The sequence below is a fragment of the Salmo trutta genome, chromosome 7 (genome assembly GCF_901001165.1).
Source record: "Salmo trutta chromosome 7, fSalTru1.1, whole genome shotgun sequence".
Classification (NCBI taxonomy): Eukaryota; Metazoa; Chordata; class Actinopteri; order Salmoniformes; family Salmonidae; genus Salmo; species Salmo trutta.
The window spans coordinates 31,512,065-31,532,566 of NC_042963.1; the positions used below are offsets into that span (position 1 = coordinate 31,512,065).

The following is a 20,502-nucleotide window of genomic DNA, read 5'->3' on the forward strand; positions in this document are numbered from 1 at the left end:
TGAAAATCTATGGCAAGATCTAAAAATAGTTGTCTAGCAATGATCAACAACCAATTTGACAGAGCTTGGAGAATTTTGAAAATAATAATGGGCAAATGTTGCACAATCCAGGTGTGGAAAGCTCTGAGAGATTTAAGTCAAGGGGTATGAATACTTTCTGAAGGCACTGTATGTGGAGCATAGTACTGGCAGTGGCAACCCTAGGTTTGTGGGTTGCTTGCATGGGTCCCAAATACTGAGTGTATGTGTTAACTGGACTTATTAAACAGGAAGAAAGGTCTTGTACTGTAGAAGCAGGCCTGAATGGAGCATTGGAACTATCAACAGCTCTGGTCTCTCTCCCTCTCTCTCCTAAACAACGCACCTCAGTAAGAAGGGCCATCCCATTTTTCCTCATATAAACTTTTACCACCAGAGAGAATTCCATGGGAATAAGTGAAACTGTTGAAAAAATGCCTGGCATCCAATCCATCCTTTCAGGATGTGTCCATAGAGCAGAGCCTGGTGGGGTCTGGGTTTGAGGGTCTGGGTCCAGGTCCAGGGCCAGGCATCTGGGTCTGAGGACAAGGGGTCTGGGTTTGAGGGTCTGGGTCCAGGTCCAGGTCCGGGGGGCCAGGCATCTGGGTCTGGGGACAAGGAGTCTGGGTTTGAGGGTCTGGGTCCAGGTCCAGGTCCGGGGGGCCAGGCATCTGGGTCAGGGGAAAGGGGGTCTGGGTTTGAGGGTCTGGGTCCAGGTCCGGGGGGCCAGGCATCTGGGTCAGGGGAAAGGGGGTCTGGGTTTGAGGGTCCAGGTTCGGGGATTCAGGCATCTGGGTCTGAGGACAGGGGGTCTGGGTTTGAGGGTCTGGGTCCAGGTCCAGGTCCGGGGGGGCCAGGCATCTGGGTCAGGGGAAAGGGGGTCTGGGTTTGAGGGTCCAGGTCCAGGGATCCAGGCATCTGGGTCTGAGGACAGGGGGTCTGGGTATGGGGGTCTGGGTCCAGGTCCAGGTCCGGGGGGGCCAGGCATCTGGGTCTGAGGACAGGTGGTCTGGGTTTGAGGGTCTGGGTTCAGGTCCAGGTCCAGGGGGGCCAGGCATCTGGGTGTGGGGACAGGGCGTCTGGGGCCTAAGTAATATAGTGATGGCCCCACTTAGGCTTTATTGTCACATATTGCTCACACCTATCCCATTTCTTCAGATTTGTAAACACCACAGAGTAAGGGTTAGAGGGTAAGGGTTGTTTATGGTCCAGGCAGCAGACTCTCAATCTGTTACTGATATCTCTCATCTTTCTCCCTCTCATTCTCTCTCTCTCTCTCGCTCTCTCTCCCTCTCCCTAGTAGATCTCTCAGGCCAGTGCTTTCTCTCTTTCACCAGCCTGTCATTTACCTTATTCACTGCCACTTTATGTAATGTCCTCCAGTCCCAAGTCCCCTGGTCCCCAGCCACCCACCCACAGACAGACACATGGGTTGCACTCTCTCTCTCTTTCTCAATTCAATTACATTTGCTATATTGGCATGATGTAAGAATGTACATATTGCCAAAGCTTACTTTGGAGATTTACAATATTAACATTATAAAAATAATAATCAAAATTGTCAATACTCTCTGTCTTCCCTATTCCTCTCTTCACTCTCTCTTGAGTGGGCAGTGGGGATATCTAGAGAGGGAAGTGCTTGTTGACCAGAGAAGGGGAAAGCAGCTGAGAGCGGGGGGGGGGGGAAAAAGAGAGAAGGATATGACCTCAGCTCTGGATGGAGGGGAATGGGCTCTGTCCCAAATGGCACCCTATTCCCTTTATAGTGCACAGATTTTGACCAAGGCCCTTTTGGGACATAGTCATGATCTAACTGGGTCTTGCCCTAGTGAGAGAGAGAGCAGGGTGAGGTCATACTTAGACTGTAGAAAGAGCCACAGTATATGGCAGAATTACTTACCATAAGACACAGAATGGTTCTCATCTATCTCTATGTTAGATTTACAGGAGCATTGAGGAAAGCTACAAACTTGCTAGGAAAACTGGGTAGCCCAGACATACGGAGAGAGAGAGAGAGAGAGAGAGAGAGAAAGAGAGGGAGGGGTGGGTGGGTGAGTGGAGGGAGGGAGGGAGATGGAAGGAGAGAGAGAGAGAGAGAGAGAGAGAGGAGATTTGTGTGTAACCTGTGTAATCTGACTGTTCCAGAGCTAGAAGGAAAGGGGAGTGGCAAATATAAGTGTGGTGAGGTCACAGGATACAGAGAGACGAGAGGGAGAGAGAGAGAGCATTCATAGACAGACATAACGGCAGACAGGCAAACACATCCAACTGTTCGTTCTATTTCTATATCCATCTCTCGGTTTTCTTTTAATCATGCTCCTTGCTGTATTCCCCCTATATCCTTCCCTAGCCATTCTGAGGGTGTGAGGTCATTTCCTGTTGTGGAAAATTGGAAAAGTACGAAAAAGTACGAAAATGTTTGCATTCACTACTGTAAGTCGCTCTGGATAAGAGCGTCTGTTAAATGACTAAAATATAAATGTAAATGTACCGTTGTGTCAGCATGGTTGTGTATTGGGGAAGTTGTGTTCCAAATGCCACATTATTCCCTACATTGTGTGCTACCTTTAACCAGGGCTCATGCCCACAAGACGGTGCCGACAGATAGTGCAGCTCTGCTTCTAGCGCCAAAGCAACTTTGCAGTATTTGTTTTTTGTGTGTGTTAATTCTTACTCTATTAGCCCAGGATTTTTTTTGTGTTACTACATACAGCCGGAAATAACTTTTACGACTTTCCCGAATTGGATCCTATGTTCGTACCCCCAAAGGCAATTTAACTGATGTCACGTCCTGACCATAGTAAGCTGTTATTTTCTATGGTAGAGTAGGTCAGGGCGTGACAGGGGGGCTTTCTAGTTTAGTTTTTTCTATGTTGGTATGTTCTAATTTTGTATTTCTATGTTGGGTTGTTCTAGTTTTGTATTTCTATGTTGGGCTTTGTTTGGGATGATCTCCAATTAAAGGCAGCTGGTCATTATTGTCTCTAATTGGAGGTCATATTTAAGTTGGTGTTTGTCCCACCTGGGTTTGTGGGAGATTAATTTTGAGTAGTGTATGTTTCACCTCTGCGTCACGGTTTGTTGTTTTGTCATTCAGTTTATTTATGTATTGCATAGTTTCACAGTAGAAATAAAATGTGGAACGACACACACGCTGCACTTTGGTCTCCTCTTTTCGACAACCATGACAACTGATTCCAGAGGCTGATCCAAAACACTGCTAGCGGAGAAGAGGTATTCGGAGTAGACTTCTAGTCCGACTCAGGAGGCGTGCACACCACCCACCGCTTCCGAGTATATTACTTGCTAATGTTCAGTCTCTGGAAGTAGACAAGCTCAGGGCAAGAATCTCCTTCCAGAGAGACATCAGGGATTGTAACGTACTATGTTTCATGGAAACATGGCTCTCTCAGGATATACTGTCTCCGTCCATACAGCCAGCTGGGTTCTCAGTACATCGGTGTATGTTTTATGATTAACTACTCATGGTGTGATTGTGATAACATACAGAAACTCAAGTCTTTTTGTTCACTCAACGTAGAATACATCACAATCAAATGCCGACATTATTTTCTCCCAAGAGAATACTCTTTGCTTATAGTGACAGCTGTGTATATTCCCCCTCAAACCGACACCACAACAGCCCTCAAAGAACATCATTAGACTTTATGCAAACTGGAAACCACATATCCTGAGGCCGCATTAATTGTAGCTGGCGATTTTAACAAAGCAAATTTAAGAAAAACACTACTGAAGTTCTACCAACACATTGACTAGCACTCACTCTGAGAAAACATTGGACCAGGGCTAATCAACTTTTCGAAATGCCTACAAGGACCTCCCTGCTAATCTGATCACGACTCCAATTTGCTCCTCCCTTCCTATAGGTAGAAACTCAAACAGGAAGTACCCGTGCTAAGGAATATTCAACGCTGGTCTGACCAATCGGAATCCACGCTTCAAGATTGTTTTGATCACGCGGGATATGTTCCGGCTAGCCTCTGAGAATAACATCGACAAATACACAGACTATTAACACCAACCCTAACCAGAAACCGTGTATAGATGGCAGCATTCGCGCAAAACTGAAAGCGCAAACCACCACATTTAACTATGGCAAGGTGACTGGGAATATGGCCGAATAGAAACAGTGTAGTTATTCCCTTCATAAGGCAATCAACAGGCAAAACGTCACATACGTCTCGTGTCTGAGCCGTTCAATTGTGACTTCATTTTGTTTCTATACTGACGTCGCGGACTCCAACGTCTTGCTTCCGGACAAGCTAGAACACCTTCGCCCGCTTTGAGGATAACACAGTGCCACTAACGTGGCCCGCTACCAAGGACTGTAGGCTCTCCTTCTCCGTGGCTGATGTGCGTTAGACATTTAAGCGTGTTAACCCTCGCAAGGCTGCCGGCCCAGACGGCATCCCTAGCCGCATCCTCAGAGCATGTGCAGACTAGTTGGCTGAAGTGTTTATGGACATTTAAGGACATATTCAATCTCTCCCTATCCCAGTCTGCTGTCCATATATGCTTCCAGATGTCCACCACTGTTCCTGTACCCAATAAAGCAAAGGTAACTGAACTAAATGACTATTGCCCCGTAGCACTCACTTCAGTCATCATGAGGTGCTTTGAGAGACTAGTTAAGGATCATATCAGCTCCACCTTACCTGACACCCTAGACCCTCTTCAATTTGCTTACCGCCCCAATAGATCCATAGACGATGCAATCGCCATCGCACTGCACACTTCCCGATGTTGAGAAAACAAAGGAGCTGATCATGGACTTCGGGAAACAGCAGAGGTAGCACGCACCTATCCACATCGACTGGACCGCAGGGGACAAGATGGAAAACTTCAAGTTCCTCAGCGTACACATCGCTGAGAAACTGAAATGGTCCACCCACACAGACAGTGTGGTGAAGAAGGCGCAACAGCGCCTCTTCAACCTCAAGAGGCTGAAGAAATGTGGCTTTGCACCTAAAAGCCTCACAAACTTTTACAGGTGCACAATTGAGAGCTTTGTGTCGGGCTGCATCACCGCCTAGTACGGCAACTGCAACGCCCGCAACCGCAGGGCTTTCCAGAAGGTGGTGCAGTCTGCCCAATGCATCACCGGGGGCAAACTACCTGCCCTCCAGGACACCTACAGCACCCGATGTCACAGGAAGGCCAAAACGATAATCAAGGACAACAACCACCCGAAACGCTGCCTGTCCACCACGTTACCATCCAGAAGGTGAGGTCAGTACAGGTGCATCAAAGCTGGGACCGAAAGACTGAAAAACAGCTTCTATCTCAAGGCCATCAGACTGTTAAAAAGCCATCACCAGGCGGCTTCCACCCAGTTCCATAACCCTGCACCTTAGAGGCTGCTGCCCTATATACATAGACTTGAAATCACTGGCCATTTTAATAATGGAACACTAGTCACTTTAATAATGTTTACATACTTTTGCTTTACTCATCTCATATGTATATACTGTATTCTATTCTACTGTATTTTATTCTATACCACTCCGACATTGCTCATCCTAATACTAAAATATTCCTTAATTACATTATTTTATTTTTAGGTTTGTGTGTATTGTGTGTAGTTGTGAATGGTTAGATACTACTGCACTGTTGGAGCTAGAAACACAAGTGTTTCACTACACCCGCAATAACATCTGCTAAACGTGTATGTGACCAATAATATCTGATTTGATTTGAACATTTATGGAATAAAGTACCATTTGGGAAGCATTCCCTGTCCAATATCCCCCCCAGCTTCCCCCAAATCAATGACCTCACCTCATCTGTGTGTGTGTCAGCAGCCATTTACTTTGTGTGTGTGCACTAAGCCATATTGTACTTCCTGTGTTTCAGGAGGACGCCCCGCCTAAGAAGTCAGTGGCGGAGCTGGCTGGAAAGTTCAAAGCTCATGCCCCTCCCATCCCAACGGGAACTGACGGGGTGAGGTCATTATAACTTCCTTTTCTCTATCTCTCTTTTTGCTCTCTTTTCTCTTCTCTTCTTTCTCTTGCTCACAATCAGATAGATAGTACTGAAGCAGCTACACGTGTTAAAACACAGATAAGTGAAACAGGAAGTTACACACAGGAAGTGAAATGGAAGGAGTGGTTCTATGAATATCTGTGCCTCTGTGTGAACACAGTGTCAGCCCTGCTTTAAAATACACAACCACATTCATTGATGTAATGATGGGCACTGTAATGTGTCAGTATAATAATATTAGCTCCTCATTTATGTTTTTATGTGTTTATTTCTGTATGACCAAATAGATCTTAAACACACACTCGGTCATTAACACTCATTCGTGAAATTTATAGAACCAGTCAAAAGTGTGGACACACCTACTCATTCAAGGGTTTTTCTTAATTTTTTACTATTTTCTACATTCTGAAAAATTTCAAGAACTTTTAAAGTTTCTTCAAGTGCAGTCACAAAATCCATCAAGCGCTATGATGAAACTGGCTCTCATGAGGACCGCCAAAGGAAAGGAAGACCCAGAGTTACCTCTGCTGCAGAGGATATGTTCATTAGAGTTACCAGCCTTAGAAATTGCAGCCTCAATAAATGCTTCATAGAGTTCAAGTAACAGACACATCTCAACATCAACTGTTCAGAGGAGACTGCGTGAATCAGGCCTTCATGGTCAAATTGCTGAAAAACGCATTAGACCGACGGAAATCTGTCCTTTGGTCTGATGAGTCCAAATTTGAGATTTTTGGTTCCAACCGCCGTGTCTTCGTGAGACACAGAGTAGGTGAACGGATTATCTCAGCATGTGTGGTTCCCACCGTGAAGCATGGAGGAGGAGGTGTGATGGTGTGGGGGTGCTTTGCTGTTGACACTGTCAGTGATTTATTTAGAATTGAAGGCACACTTACTGATTCAGAGGGGTTGGGTTAAATGCAGAAGACACATTTCAGTTGAGTACATTCAGTTCCCTTTACCACGGCATGCTGCAGTGATACGCCATCCCATATCATTTGCGCTTAGTGGGACTATCATTTGTTTTTCAACAGGACAATGACCCAACACACCTCCAGGCTGTGTAAGGGCTATTTGACCAAGAAGGAGAGTGATGGAGTGCTGTATCAGATGACCTGGCCTCCACAATCACCCAACCTCAACCCAATTGATATGGTTTGGGATGATTTGGACCGCAGAGTGAAGGAAAAGCAGCCAACAAGTGCTCAGCATATGTGGGAACTCCCTCAAAACTGTTGGAAAAGCATTCCAGGTGAAGCTGGTTAAGAGAATGCCAAGAGTGTGCAAAGCTGTCGTCAATGCAAAGGATGGCTACTTTGAAGAATCTCAAATATAACATATATTTTGATTTGTTTAACACTTTTTTGGTTACTACATGATTCCATATGTGTTATTTCATTGTTTTGATGTCTTCACTATAATTCTACAATGTAGAAAATAGTAAAAATAAAGAAAAACCCTTGAATGAGTAGGTGTGTCCAAACTTTTGACTGAACACTTAAACAACACAATGTAACTCCAAGTCAATCACACTTCTGTGAAATCAAACTGTCCACTTAGGAAGCAACACTGATTGACAAGAAATTTCACATGCTGTTGTGCAAATGGAATAGACAACAGGTGGAAATTATAGGCAATTAGCAAGACACCCCCAATAAAGGAGTTGTTCGGCAGGTGGTGACCACAGACCACTTCTCAGTTCTTATGCTTTCTAGCTGAAGTTTTGGTCACTTTTGAATGCTGGCGGTGCTTTCACTCTAGTGGTAGCATGAGACGGAGTCTACAACCCACACAAGTGGCTCAGGTAGTGCAGCTCATCCAGGATGGCACGTCAATGCGAGCTGTGGCAAGAAGGTTTGCTGTGTCTGTCAGCGTAGTATCCAGAGCATGGAGGCGCTACCAGGAGACAGGCCAGTACATCAGGAGACGTGGAGGAGGCCGTAGGAGGGCAACAACCCAGCAGCAGGACCGCTACCTCCGCCTTTGTGCAAGGAGGAGCAGGAGGAGCACAGCCAGAGCCCTGCAAAATGACCTCCAGCAGGCCACAAATGTGCATGTGTCTGCTCAAACGGTCAGAAACAGACTCCATGAGGGTGGTATGAGGGCCCGACGTCCACAGGGGGGGGTTGTGCTTACAGCCCAACACCGCGCAGGACGTTTGGCATTTGCCAGAGAACACCAAGATTGGCAAATTCGCCACTGGCGCCCTGTGCTCTTCACAGATGAAGCAGGTTCACACTGAGCACATGTGACAGACGTGACAGAGTCTGGAGACGCCGTGGAGAACGTTCTGCTGCCTGCAACATCCTCCAGCATGACCGGTTTGGCGGTGGGTCAGTCATGGTGTGGGGTGGCATTTCTTTGGGGGGGCCGCACAGCCCTCCATGTGCTCGCCAGAGGTAGCCTGACTGCCATTATGTACCGAGATGAGACCTCAGACCCCTTGTGAGACCATATGCTGGTGCGGTTGGCTCTGGCTTCCTCCTAATGCAAGACAATGCTAGACCTCATGTGGCTGGAGTGTGTCAGCAGTTCTTGCAAGAGGAAGGCATTGATGCTATGGACTGGCCCGCCCATTCCCCAGACCTGAATCCAATTGAGCACATCTGGGACATCATGTCTCGCACCATCCACCAACGCCACGTTGCACCACAGACTGTCCAGGAGTTGGCGGATGCTTTAGTCCAGGTCTGGGAGGAGATCCCTCAGGAGACCGTTCCGCCACCTCATCAGGAGCATGCCCAGGCATTGTAGGGAGGTCATACAGGCACGTGGAGGCCACACACACTACTGAGCCTCATTTTGACTTGTTTTAAGGACATTACATCAAAGTTGGATCAGCCTGTAGTGTGGTTTTCCACTTTAATTTTGAGTGTGACTCCAAATCCAGACCTCCATGGGTTGATAAATTGGATTTCCATTGATTATTTTTGTGTGATTTTGTTGTCAGCACATTCAACTATGTAAAGAAAAAAGTATTTAATAAGATTATTTAATTCATTCAGATTTAGGATGTGTTATTTTAGTGTTCCCTTTATTTTTTGGAGCAGTTTATTTGTGTTGTGTGCCTCTGAGTCATGTCAGGGACAGTACACTATGATCGTTTTTGTTTATCTCTAAAATGAACGTTTGTGTTGTTGGTCAGTGGCATGTGTGAGTGTTGTAGTATCAGATTTGTATGTCTGCATGTCTGTAGTGGTTCTAGTTGTGTTGTTCTGTTGTCTTCTGTTATGTTGACGTTTCAGTGGATGTTATGTTGTTAGTAGGCCCATTGTGTTCATTGCACAGTGTTGGTTTAGTAGCCTCTGGTCTTGTGTCTCTTGATCTGTGTGCATGTGTTAGTATTATGTGATTACTATGCTATGCTAGTGCCATGCAAGTGCTATGCTATGTGTAATTGTATTATGGCTGTTGGTATAGTTTGAGTAGCCTCTTGGTGTTGGTTTCTCTTCCAGAGTAAGCCTGTTAGGAGACGCCCCCCTCGAACCCTACAGCTCCCCAAGACCACAGCACAGGGACAGGTGGACGAGGAGGTGAGAGGAGTGTGTGGCTGTGAGTGTTTGAGGGGACTGTTTGACAATTGTGTGTTGTACAGTTCTATAATGCCATGTCCCTTTTGATGTCTGTGTGTACATGTGTGTGTGAGGGGTAGTGCTGTGTTTTGTGCAGTTCTGTATCTTAGTATCACTGAATGAAGACTACTAGGGTTGAAATAGAGTTGACCCTAAACCTGGTATCTAATACAGACTGAGATAAGGTTAATATATAGGATGAGACAGAGAAGCATGCCGTGATGAAGTGCTTGTGTGTGTGTGTGTGTGTGTGTGTGTGTGTGTGTGTGTGTGTGTGTGTGTGTGTGTGTGTGTGTGTGTGTGTGTGTGTGTGTGTGTGTGTGTGTGCGCATGTGTGTTTTTCTCACTTGTGTTTCAGAAACCCATCTCACCGTCTCTGCATCCTGCCAAAACCAAAAGGAACTCTGCTCTTATTGAGAAACTGCAGGTGAGCATGGTGTGTGTGTAAGTACTTGTCTGCATCTGTGTGCGTGTTGATTTGGAGAGTGATAAGCTCTTGCTGTACCATACAGTTATGTGAAGAGTATTCAAGGCCGCTCCCTGTTGTATGCCAGTGAGCAGTGCAGGTGCATGCAGAGAGAGGAAAGAGAAGGGAGGTCAGATGGAGAGGATCAGTTACAGTAAAGTCTCACAGGTTGATAATAAGAGAGAGCAGCCATTTCCTGACTGAGTGTCTCACACTTCAACATCCAGTCAGTGTCACTGAGGACAGCCCACACAAAATGCCTGCTATGCTCTCTGAATCTTAGGTACGTCTTAGTATGTAATAACATTGCAATAACTATCTCTCTCCCTGTCTTTCTCTCTTTCTTCCTTGCGCTCTCTCTCCCTCTCTCTCTCTCTCTAGGCTAACCTGGCGTTATCCCCCTGTTCCCTCCTGCCCTCTCCTAAGAGCCCTGGGCTGAGACTGTTGCCCCCCTCCTTCACCCCCACCTCCCCCTGCTCCCCCACCCCTCCTGTTACTACGGTAACCCCCACCTCCCCAGTCAGCAGGGCACCCCTCCCTCGGTCGCTGAGCGAGGAAGAGACGCCTGCCACCTTTGAGGTCCCAGCCACACCCACTGAAGGATCCCTACTGCCCAGTATCAACAAGGTCTGCTAAGTGTGTGGGTGCTTTTGGTTTTACTATACTTGTGGGGATCAGAAGTCCTCAAGGATAGTAAAACAATGAAAATTCAGACAAGTGGTAACATTTCAGGGCGGCAGGTAGTCTAGTGGTTAGAGCCAATAACCGAAAGGCAAAAAAACGAAAGGCAAAAAAATCAGGTTGATGTACCATTGAGCAAGGCACTTAACCCTAATTTGCTCCATACTACCATGGCTGACCCTGTAAAAGATCACGCTTCACTGCACCTATCTTGTGTATGTGACAATAAAACACACACACATACAGCACCAATCAAAAGTTTGGGCAATCCTCTGATCAGTTGGTGTCTGTTACTTGAACTCTGTGAAGCATTTATTTGGGCTGCAATCTAAGGTGCAGTTAAAACCTAATGACTTTATCCTCTGCAGCAGAGGAAACTCTGGGTCTTCCTTTCCTGTGGTGGTGCTCATCAGAGCCAGTTTCATCATAGCGCTTGATGGTTTTTGTGACTGCACTTGAAGAAAGTTCTTGATATTTTCCGGATTGACTGAACTTCATGTCTTAAAGTATCGCTGGACTGTCATTTCTCTTTGCTTATTTGAGCTGTTCTTGCTATAATATGGACTTGGTCTTTTACCAAATAGGGCTACCTTCTGTATACCACAACACAACTGATTGGCTCAAACGCATTAAGTAGGAAAGAACTTCCACAAATGAACTTTTAACAAGGAACACTTGTTAATTAAAATGCATTAAAATGCAAAGCTGTCATCAAGGCAAAGTGTGGCTACTTTGAAGACTCTCAAAAATAAAATACATTTTTATTTGTTTAACACTTTTTTGGCTACTACATGATTCCATGTGTTATTTCATAGTTTTGATGTCTTCACTATTATTCTACAATGTAGAAAATAGTAAAAATTAAGGAAAAGCCTTGAATGAGTAGGTGTGTCCATACTTTTGACCAGTACTGTGTGCGTGTGTGTGTGATATATATATATCACACACACACACACACACACACACACACACACACACACACACACACACACACACATATACACACACACACACACACACACACACACACACACACAGTCCCGGTCAAAAGTATATATATACATATACACACAGTACCGGTCAAAAGTATGGACACACCTACTCTTTCAAGGCTTTTTCTTAATTTTAATATATATATATATATATTTTTTTTAAATAATAATTTATTCATTATTTTGCCAGTCCCCACAAGGAAGAAGGCTATTTTAGTGTTAAGGGTTATGTTTACGGTTGCAATTAGGGTTAGAGGTTTAGAGGTTTGGGATTAGGGTTAAGGTTAGGGTTAGGGGTTAAGGAAAATAGGATTTGGATTGGAATACATTTTTTGGTCCCCTCAAGGTTAGTAAAACAAATGTGTGTGTGTGTGTGTGTGTAAGTGCACACGTGTGTGTGTGTGTGTGTGTCATACCTTTAAGCCTGTGTGTTTGTCTGCATGTGTATTATGTCATATCCTGTGTCATAGCTGTTCTTAATGGTCTGTGTCCCTGCCTCTCCAGGGAAGAGCCCGCCTGTCCATCCGGCGACGCCCACCTTCGAGACGACACAGGAAGTCCAGCGGAGAGGAAGGAGACGGGGCGACGGGTGAAGAGTCGCCCCTAACTACATTCGACGACCCTGAGGCCAAAGTTGGGGAGGAAGAGAAGGGAGAGGAGGAGGAGGTGTTTGAGAAGGAAGTGGAAGAGAAGGATGGCAAAAGAGCAGACACCACTTTGTCTACCAAAGCAAAGATAGAGACAGGCTCCTCTATCCCTGCTAACTCACAGCAACAGATTGCCACAACAGACAGCTCAACCACAGACACTGACCCACTGGAAAAGACAAAGTCAGAAAAAATGCTGGAGCCCCAGAGAGAGGAGAGACAGGAGAGACAGACAGGAGAGGAGAGACAGGAGGACAGACAGACAGCAGAGGAGAGACAGAAAGGAGAGGAGGTAAAAGAGTCTAGAGGAGAAGAGGTGAAAGATTGTGGTCAGGGGTGTGGAGGAGGAAAGGAGAAGGAGAAGGGGAGGGAGAGTTGTTCAGTGGAGGAGTCATCTACAGAGAGAGAGAAAGAAGAGGGGGAAGAGCTGGCCTGCAAAGAAAAGGAGGGAGAGAGGGATACAGACTGCAACGAAGAGAAGGTGAGGAAGGTGTTCTTTCACGTTCATGGGGCTCTATTCAATCCGATTGAATAGAGCCCCAAGATATTGATGGTAGATATTTCACGAACCAAGATCACTGAACTATCTACAGTTGAAGTCGGAAGTTTACACTTAGGTTGGAGTCATTAAAACTCGTTTTTCAACCACTCCACAAATTATTTCACTTATAATTCAGTGGGTCAGAAGTTTACCTACACTAAGTTGACTGTGCTTTTAAACAGCTTGGAAAATTCCAGAAAAGGATGACATGGCTTTAGAAGCTTCAGATAATAAGCCTAATTGACATCATTTGAGTCAATTGGAGGTGTACCTGTGGATGTATTTCAAGGCCTACCTTCAAAGTCAGTGCCGCTTGCTTGACATCATACGAAAATCAAAAGAAATCAGCCAAGACTTCAGAAAAAAAATTGTAGACCTCCACAAGTCTGGTTCATCCTTGGGAGCAATTTCCAAACGCCTGAAGGTACCACGTTCATCTGTAAAAACAATAGTACGCAAAAAGTAGAAACACCATGGGACCACGCAGCCGTCATACCGCTCAGGAAGGAGACGCGTTCTGTCTCCTAGAGATGAATGTATCTTGGTGCGAAAAGTTCAAATCAATACCAGAACAACAGCAAAGGACCTTGTGAAGATGCTGGAGGAAACAGGTACAAAAGTATCTATATCCACAGTAAAGCGAGTCATATATCAACATAAGCTGAAAGGCCACTCAGCAAGGAAGAAGCCACTGCTCCAAAACCGCCATAAAAAAGCCAGACTACGGTTTGCAACTGCACATGAGGACAAAGATCGTACTTTTTGGAGAAATGTCCTCTGGTCTGATGAAACAAATATAGAACTGTTTGGCCATAATGACCATCGTTATGTTTGGAGGAAAAAGTGGGATGCTTGCAAGCCGAAGAACACCATCCCAAACATGAAGCATGGGGGTGGCAGCATCATGTTGTGGGGGTGCTTTGCTGCAGGAGGGACTGGTGCACTTCACAAAATAGATGTCATCATGAGGATGGAAAACGATGTGGATATATTGAAGCAACATCTCAAGACATCAGTCAGGAAGTTAAGGAAGTTGCTTGGTCGTAAACGGGTCTTCCAAATGGACAATGACCCCAAGCATACTTCCAAAGTTGTGGCAAAATGGCTTAAGGACAACAAAGTCAAGGTGTTGGAGTGGGCATCACAAAGCCCTGACCTCAATCCTATAGAACATTTGTGGGCAGAACTCAAAAAGCATGTGTGAGCAAGGTCTACAAACCTGACTCAGTTACACCAGCACTGTCAGGAGGAATGGACCAAAATTCACCCAAACCGAAACCTTTGACCCAAGTTAAACAATTTAAAGGCAATGCTACCAAATACTAATTGAGTGTTTGTTAACTTCTGGCTCACTGGGAATGTGATGAAAGAAATAAAAGCTGAAATAAATCATTCTCTCTACTATTATTCTGACATTTCACATTCTTAAAATAAAGTAGTGATCCTAACTGACCTAAGACGGAATTTTTACTAGCATTGAATATATTTGGCTAAGGTGTATGTAAACTTCCGACTTCAACTATGGACGTTTCCTAAAAACTCTGAAACATCTCCATTCAACATCAAGTCACCTCATGTCATCCTTTACCATCCCCATGCACAGAATATAATCTGTTTGCTGATAACACACCAAAACAAAACATACTGTATGTTCCACAAGAACTGTTATTATCTTTAAGAAATTACTTGTATTATACCGGCCTTAAACTGACCTCTAAAAGTAATGTGTGTGTGTTTGTTGCTATCTTTCCACCTCTCAGGGGAACACCAAGCTCTGATGGTCCGTAACCGCTCCATGCCCCTGATTTACAGAGTGGGAGACCCCCATAGTGTGCACTAACTCCCCTCATCCCATAGCACATACTGTAATGGAAAAGGAGAGACTGGTATGGACTGCAGACTATGCCACTGGATGGACTCCCTTTAGTCCTCTGCATCTGGAAGGTCCTACACTCTAGCTTCGTCCCAAATGGCACACTATGCCCTATATAGTACAGTACGTTTGACCAGGTTCAATAGGCCTCTGGTCTAAAGTAGTGCACTATATAGGGAATAGGGTGTCATTTGGGACATAGCTATGCATATTTTTGGTAAATTCTTATTTGGTGTCAGCCTGTGACTTTGTTATCTTCAGGCAGATTAATGCAAGGGATTTGCCTGTACAGCTTTTTTTATCCTTATTTGGATAGCTGTGCTTCCACACAGAATGTTTTGGTGCTCCACTTGATTCTGTGTCGTTAGTAAAGATTAACACAGGTAACCGAGATCCCGGGACTGTCCCGGAACCACTTCACATTTCCCGAAAACATTTTATGACAAGACCTGGTAAATTATAACATTTTCCCCGAATGTCGTACTAATGCAGTTCCACAAAATACACAACATGCAGAGCATCAGATTAGTAAAAACAAAAGACAGATTTCTAGAAAACAGTAGGCTATTTGATTTAAACTGGTGTTGAGAACAGCGCGGCGGAGGCGGGCGGCAGCAGCGTGAGTGCTAGGGCAAAAAAAGAAACGTGCACCCGGTGGGGGGGGGGGGGGGGGGCTCTTCAGCCTGTCCTACTCTGATAATCAATCATGTCCTACTCCTGACCAAAAGCCTGTGACTTGTCTGATAATCACTGAATCTCTGTCTGTATATTTGGTTAATTGATCTCTGGCTGGACAAATGGAAGTGGTAGATAATTCATTAGTTTGCTCATCTATCACCGATCAGAAACGCTTAGCATGCAATAATGTAGCCTAAATCAATTGTATTATTTATCTATTGACTCACGTAGTAGCCTTATATAGAGCCTAGGCTTATTTCCTATTGTCCCAATCCCACTGAAACCCAAAATCCTGACTCCTGTCTTGCATGAACATTCCTAACTTTATTCTGTAATCCATGTCTGGTATTGCTGCCGATGTGGGAGCTTCAGTAGAGAATGTGTGATCAACAAACGCTAGGCCAATGAGAGTAGATAAGGAAATATTTTTTAAACAGTTGGTCTCCGTTAAGATACCTTGATATTTAAACAATTTCCTCTCTTCATCTCTTTGTTATTCATGGGCTGATCTGCTATCTGTATAATCATCAGCCAAATAGTCATTAATTGGAGGCTATCTAGCAAGCTTAGCAACTTTGGACTTTTGTTTGGGCTCCCGAGTGGTACAGTGGTCTAAGACACTCAATCTCAGTGCCAGAGATGGACCTGGTTTGAATCCAGGCTGCATCACATCTGGCTGTGATTGGGAGTTCCATAGGGCAGTGCACAATTGTCCCAGCGTTGTTCGGGGTAGGCCATCATTGTAAATAAGATTTTGTTCTTAACTGACTTGCCTAGTTCAATAAAGGTAACATTTTTACAAAAAATAGAAAAATGACCGCCGTTACAAACTTTGTATGATTCGACAACGCTATAGCCTACTCTGGGTGCACTCTGTGTTTCCTGAGCACGCTCTGTGTCTTATTGGGCAAGTTCATGTAGGTCCCCATTTCGGTCTGTTTGATTCTTTTGCATCATTTGAAATGGGTGTTAAATCAAATCAAATGTTATTTGTCACATGCGCCGAATACAACAGGTGTAGACCTTACAGTGAAATGCTTACTTACAAGCCCTTAACCAACAATGCAGTTTTAAGAAAAATACCTAAAGAAAAATAAGAAATAAATAATTAAAGGGCAGCAGTAAAATAACAATAGCGATGCTATATACAAGGGTACCGGTAAAGAGTCAATGTGCTGGGGCACCGGTTAGTCAAGGTAATTGAGGTAATATATTCATGTAGGTAGAGTTATTAAAGTGATATATGCATAGATAATAACAGAGTAGCAGCAGAGTAAAAGGGAAGTGGTCTGAGGCCTCTAGATGGAGGATCTGAGGACCCATGCCAAACCTGTTCAGTCTCCTGAGGGGGAATAGGCTTTGCCGTGCCCTCTTCACGACTGTCTTGGTGTGCTTGGACCATGTTAGTTTGTTGTGGACATCAAGGAACTTGAAGCTCTGAACCTGCTCCACTACAGCCCTGTCGATGAGAATGGGGACGTGCTCGGTCCTCCTTTTCCTGTAGTCCACGATCATCTCCTTTGTCTTGATTACGTTGAGGGAGAGGTTGTTATCCTGGCACCACACGGTCAGGTTTCTGACCTCCTCCCTTTATGCTGTCTCGTCGTTGTTGGTGATCAGGCCTACCACTGTTGTGTCATCGGCAAAAATAATGATGGTGTTGGAGTCGTGCCTGGCCATGCAGTCATGAGTGAACAGGGAGTACAGGAGGGGACTGAGCCCTGAGGGGCTACCCTTACCACCTGGGGCGGACCGTCAGGAAGTCCAGGATCCAATTGCAGAGGGAGGTGTTTGTCCCAGGGTCCTTAGCTTAGTGATGAGCTTTGAGGGCACTATGGTGTTGAACGCTGAGCTGTAGTCAATGAATAGCATTCTCACATAGGTTTTCCTTTTGTCCAGGTGGGAAAGGGCAGTGTGGAGTGCAATAGAGATTGCATCATCTGTGGATCTTTTGGAGCGGTATGCAAGTTGGAGTGGGTCTAAGGTTTCTGGTATAGTGGTGTTGATGTGAGCCATGACCAGCTTTTCAAAGCACTTCATGGCTACAGACGTGAGTGCTACGGGTCGGTAGTAATTTAGGCAGGTTACTTTAGTGTTCTTCTGCACAGGGACTATGGTGGTCTGCTTGAAACATGTTGGTATTACAAACTCAGACAGGGAGAGGTTGAAAATGTCAGTGAAGACAGTTGCCAGTTGGTCAGTGCATGCTTGGTGTATACGTCCTGGTAATCCGTCTGGCCCTGCGGCCTTGTGAATGTTGACCTGTTTAGTTATGTACTGTATGTCTGTCACCACCACCTGTTGAAGCATTTATACAGTTGTTCTCCACTAGGTGGCAGTGCCTGCTGTATCACAGAGCAGTACACAGGCCTGCACAGATATAGGTTATACCCTATGTATAGTGCAACACTTTTGAGACCCTTCCTCTCACCAACCATAAACAATCAAACATTAGTGTTGCAACACTTACTGGAAGGCGTGCCCAGGAAGACGGAGAGCGGGTCTAGGTGGACTACGGGCCCTGGTCAAAAGTAGTGCACTACATAGGGAAAATGGTGACATTTTGGCTGTAACCATAATAGACTGAATCATGTCATGTAAAATATGTGATTCTATTTTCATGTGGGCATTTTTTCATGCAATATATGCAACTAAGACAACATTATTGCTTCAAATCTGCTTTTTGAGCTTGTGTCCCAAAGATCAGAATTTTATTTAATGTGCCAAAAATCTCACCTCGTTTTTTTCTTTCTGCTGGACTGGAAAAATAGATCAATGACAAAGACTTGAGCATAGTTATAATTATTGAAAATGAAATGAAAGCACTGTTTAATGTCTTTAAGAAATAAGCGACTGTAAAAGTGAGAATGATTTTGTAAATAAGTAATACTTTAAATAATAATTACATTTTGGGGGGGGCTTGAGTTTTTGCAGGCTGCTTTGTGATCGAATCGGATAAAAATGACATGACCAAAAGTATGTAGACACCTGCTGCTATAACAGCCTCCACTCTTCTGGGCAGGCTTTCAACTAGATGTTGGAACGTTGCTGTGGGGACTTACTTCCAGTCAGCCACAAGAGGATTAGTGAAGTCGGACACTGATGTTGGGTGATTAGGCCTGGCTCGCAGTTGGCGTTCCAATTCATCCTAAAGATGTTCGATGGGGTTGAGGTCAGGGCTCTGTGCAGGCCAGTCAAGTTATCCCACACTGATCTCGACAAACCATTTCTGTATGGACCTCGCTTTGTGCACGGGGACATTGTCATGCTGATACAAGAAAGGGCCTTCCCCAAACTGTTGCCACATAGTTGGAAGCACAGAATCGTCTAGAATGTCATTGTATGCTGTAGTGTTAAGATTTTCCTTCACTGGAACTAAAGGGCCTAGCCCGAACCATGAAAAACAGCCCCAGACATTATTCCTCCTCCACCAAACTTTACAGTTGGCACTATGCATTCGGACAGGTAGCGTTCTCCTGGCATCCACCAAACCAAGATTTGTCCGTCGGACTGCCAGATGGTGAAACGTGATTTATCACTCCAGAGAACGCGTTTCCACGGCTCCATTGCTCCTAGACGACTTGTTGGAAAAGTGCCATCCTTTGACAGTGCCACGTTGAAAGTCACTGAGCTGTTCAGTAAGGCCATTCTACCACCAATGTTTGTCTATGGTTGGGTTAAATGCGGAAGACACATTTCGGTTGAATGCATTCAGTTGTGCAACTGACTAAGTTTCCCCTTTCCCACTCCTTCTCCAGCTGAGTTCGCTCCTGTTCCTCTTCAGCCATTTGTGGCGACTGACACCTCTCCTGTACTTCTGGTGTGCTCTGAGGATGAAACTCATGTGCTGTGTGGTTTAGTGTGGATGACCAGGTAAGTAGTCCTGCCTGGAACTCCTCATCAGAATGTTCCTCGCTGTCTGTGTGTTGATGGTTCTGTGTCATTGTTCCGTTACTCGGTCTTTTTACTCTGTCGTTGCTCTGAGGTTGTTCTGGGGTTTGAGCTACAGGTAGAAAGTCACATGGCAACAACAGGTTTCTATGGAGCACTCTTATCTTACCTCTCCCACTGTCGGGCTGGACCTCGAAAACTGGACTGTCTTTACCTTTGCGGGCCTGGATGACATAGACTTAATCTCCCCAGTAGGAGTGGATTTTGTCTGGCCCTCCCCTTTCTCTCATGTTCCTTACAAGGACCCTGCTGCCTTTTTGAAGTTCTGACCCATAGGTTCTCTTGTCGTACTGCTTCGTTCTCCTGTCAGCTGACTTGACTTCATTTTTGGATGCTATCTCTATAGGCCTCAGTCATTCTCTTTTTCCACATCTCCACATAGTCCTTGTAGGAGCCTGGATTGTCCTCTCTTTTTATCCCAAACAGGAGATTGATGGGGAGATGTGGAGGCTAGCTTTTCTAGTCAATCTTATGTTTTTCTCTTAGTGTTCTGAGCATGGAGAGAAGGGTATGATTAAATCTCTCTGTTTGACCACTCCCCTGTGGGTGAAACGGAGTGGTGTGTGACCATCGTATTCCACAGAGCTCTGATCAGTCGATGTAACAGTTGTTTTTCAAATTTTCTTCCCTGGTCGTGGTATATTGTCCCAAGAAAACAGAATTTCATTGAGCAGTTTGTCTGCACCTGTCTTGGCTGACTTTTTGTGGTTACATAGGCTTGGGCAAAGCATGTGTAGTGTTCCATGACAACAAGTACAGTTGAAGTCGGAAGTTTACATACACCTTAGCCAAATACATTTAAACTCAGTTTTTCACAATTCCTGACATTTAATCCTAGTAAACATTCCCTGTCTTAGGTCAGTTAGGACCACCACTTTATTTTAAGAATGTGAAATGTCAGAATAATAGTAGAGAGAATGATTTATTTCAGCTTTTATTTCTTTCATCACATTCCCAGTGGGTCAGAAGTTTACAAAAACTAAATTAGTATTTGGTAGCATTGCCTTTAAATTGTTTAACTTGGGTCAATCGTTTCAGGTAGCCTTCCACAAGCTTCCCACAATAAGTTGGGTGAATTTT

The 20,502-nt window shown here is 44.9% G+C and overlaps 1 protein-coding gene across 1 annotated transcript; it reads left to right on the top strand.

Annotated features, from left to right (window-relative positions):
* The first annotated feature begins 963 nt into the window (after window positions 1–963).
* On the top strand, window positions 964–15,333 carry LOC115197795 (capZ-interacting protein). The gene is made up of 8 exons (XM_029759581.1): window positions 964–1,108; window positions 5,214–5,263; window positions 5,893–5,979; window positions 9,477–9,554; window positions 9,952–10,020; window positions 10,441–10,686; window positions 12,237–12,860; window positions 14,681–15,333. The coding sequence occupies exons 1-8, from the start codon at window positions 964–966 to the stop codon at window positions 14,696–14,698; spliced, it is 1,317 nt and encodes a 438-aa protein (XP_029615441.1). The 3' UTR covers window positions 14,699–15,333.
* The last annotated feature ends 5,169 nt before the right edge of the window (window positions 15,334–20,502 follow it).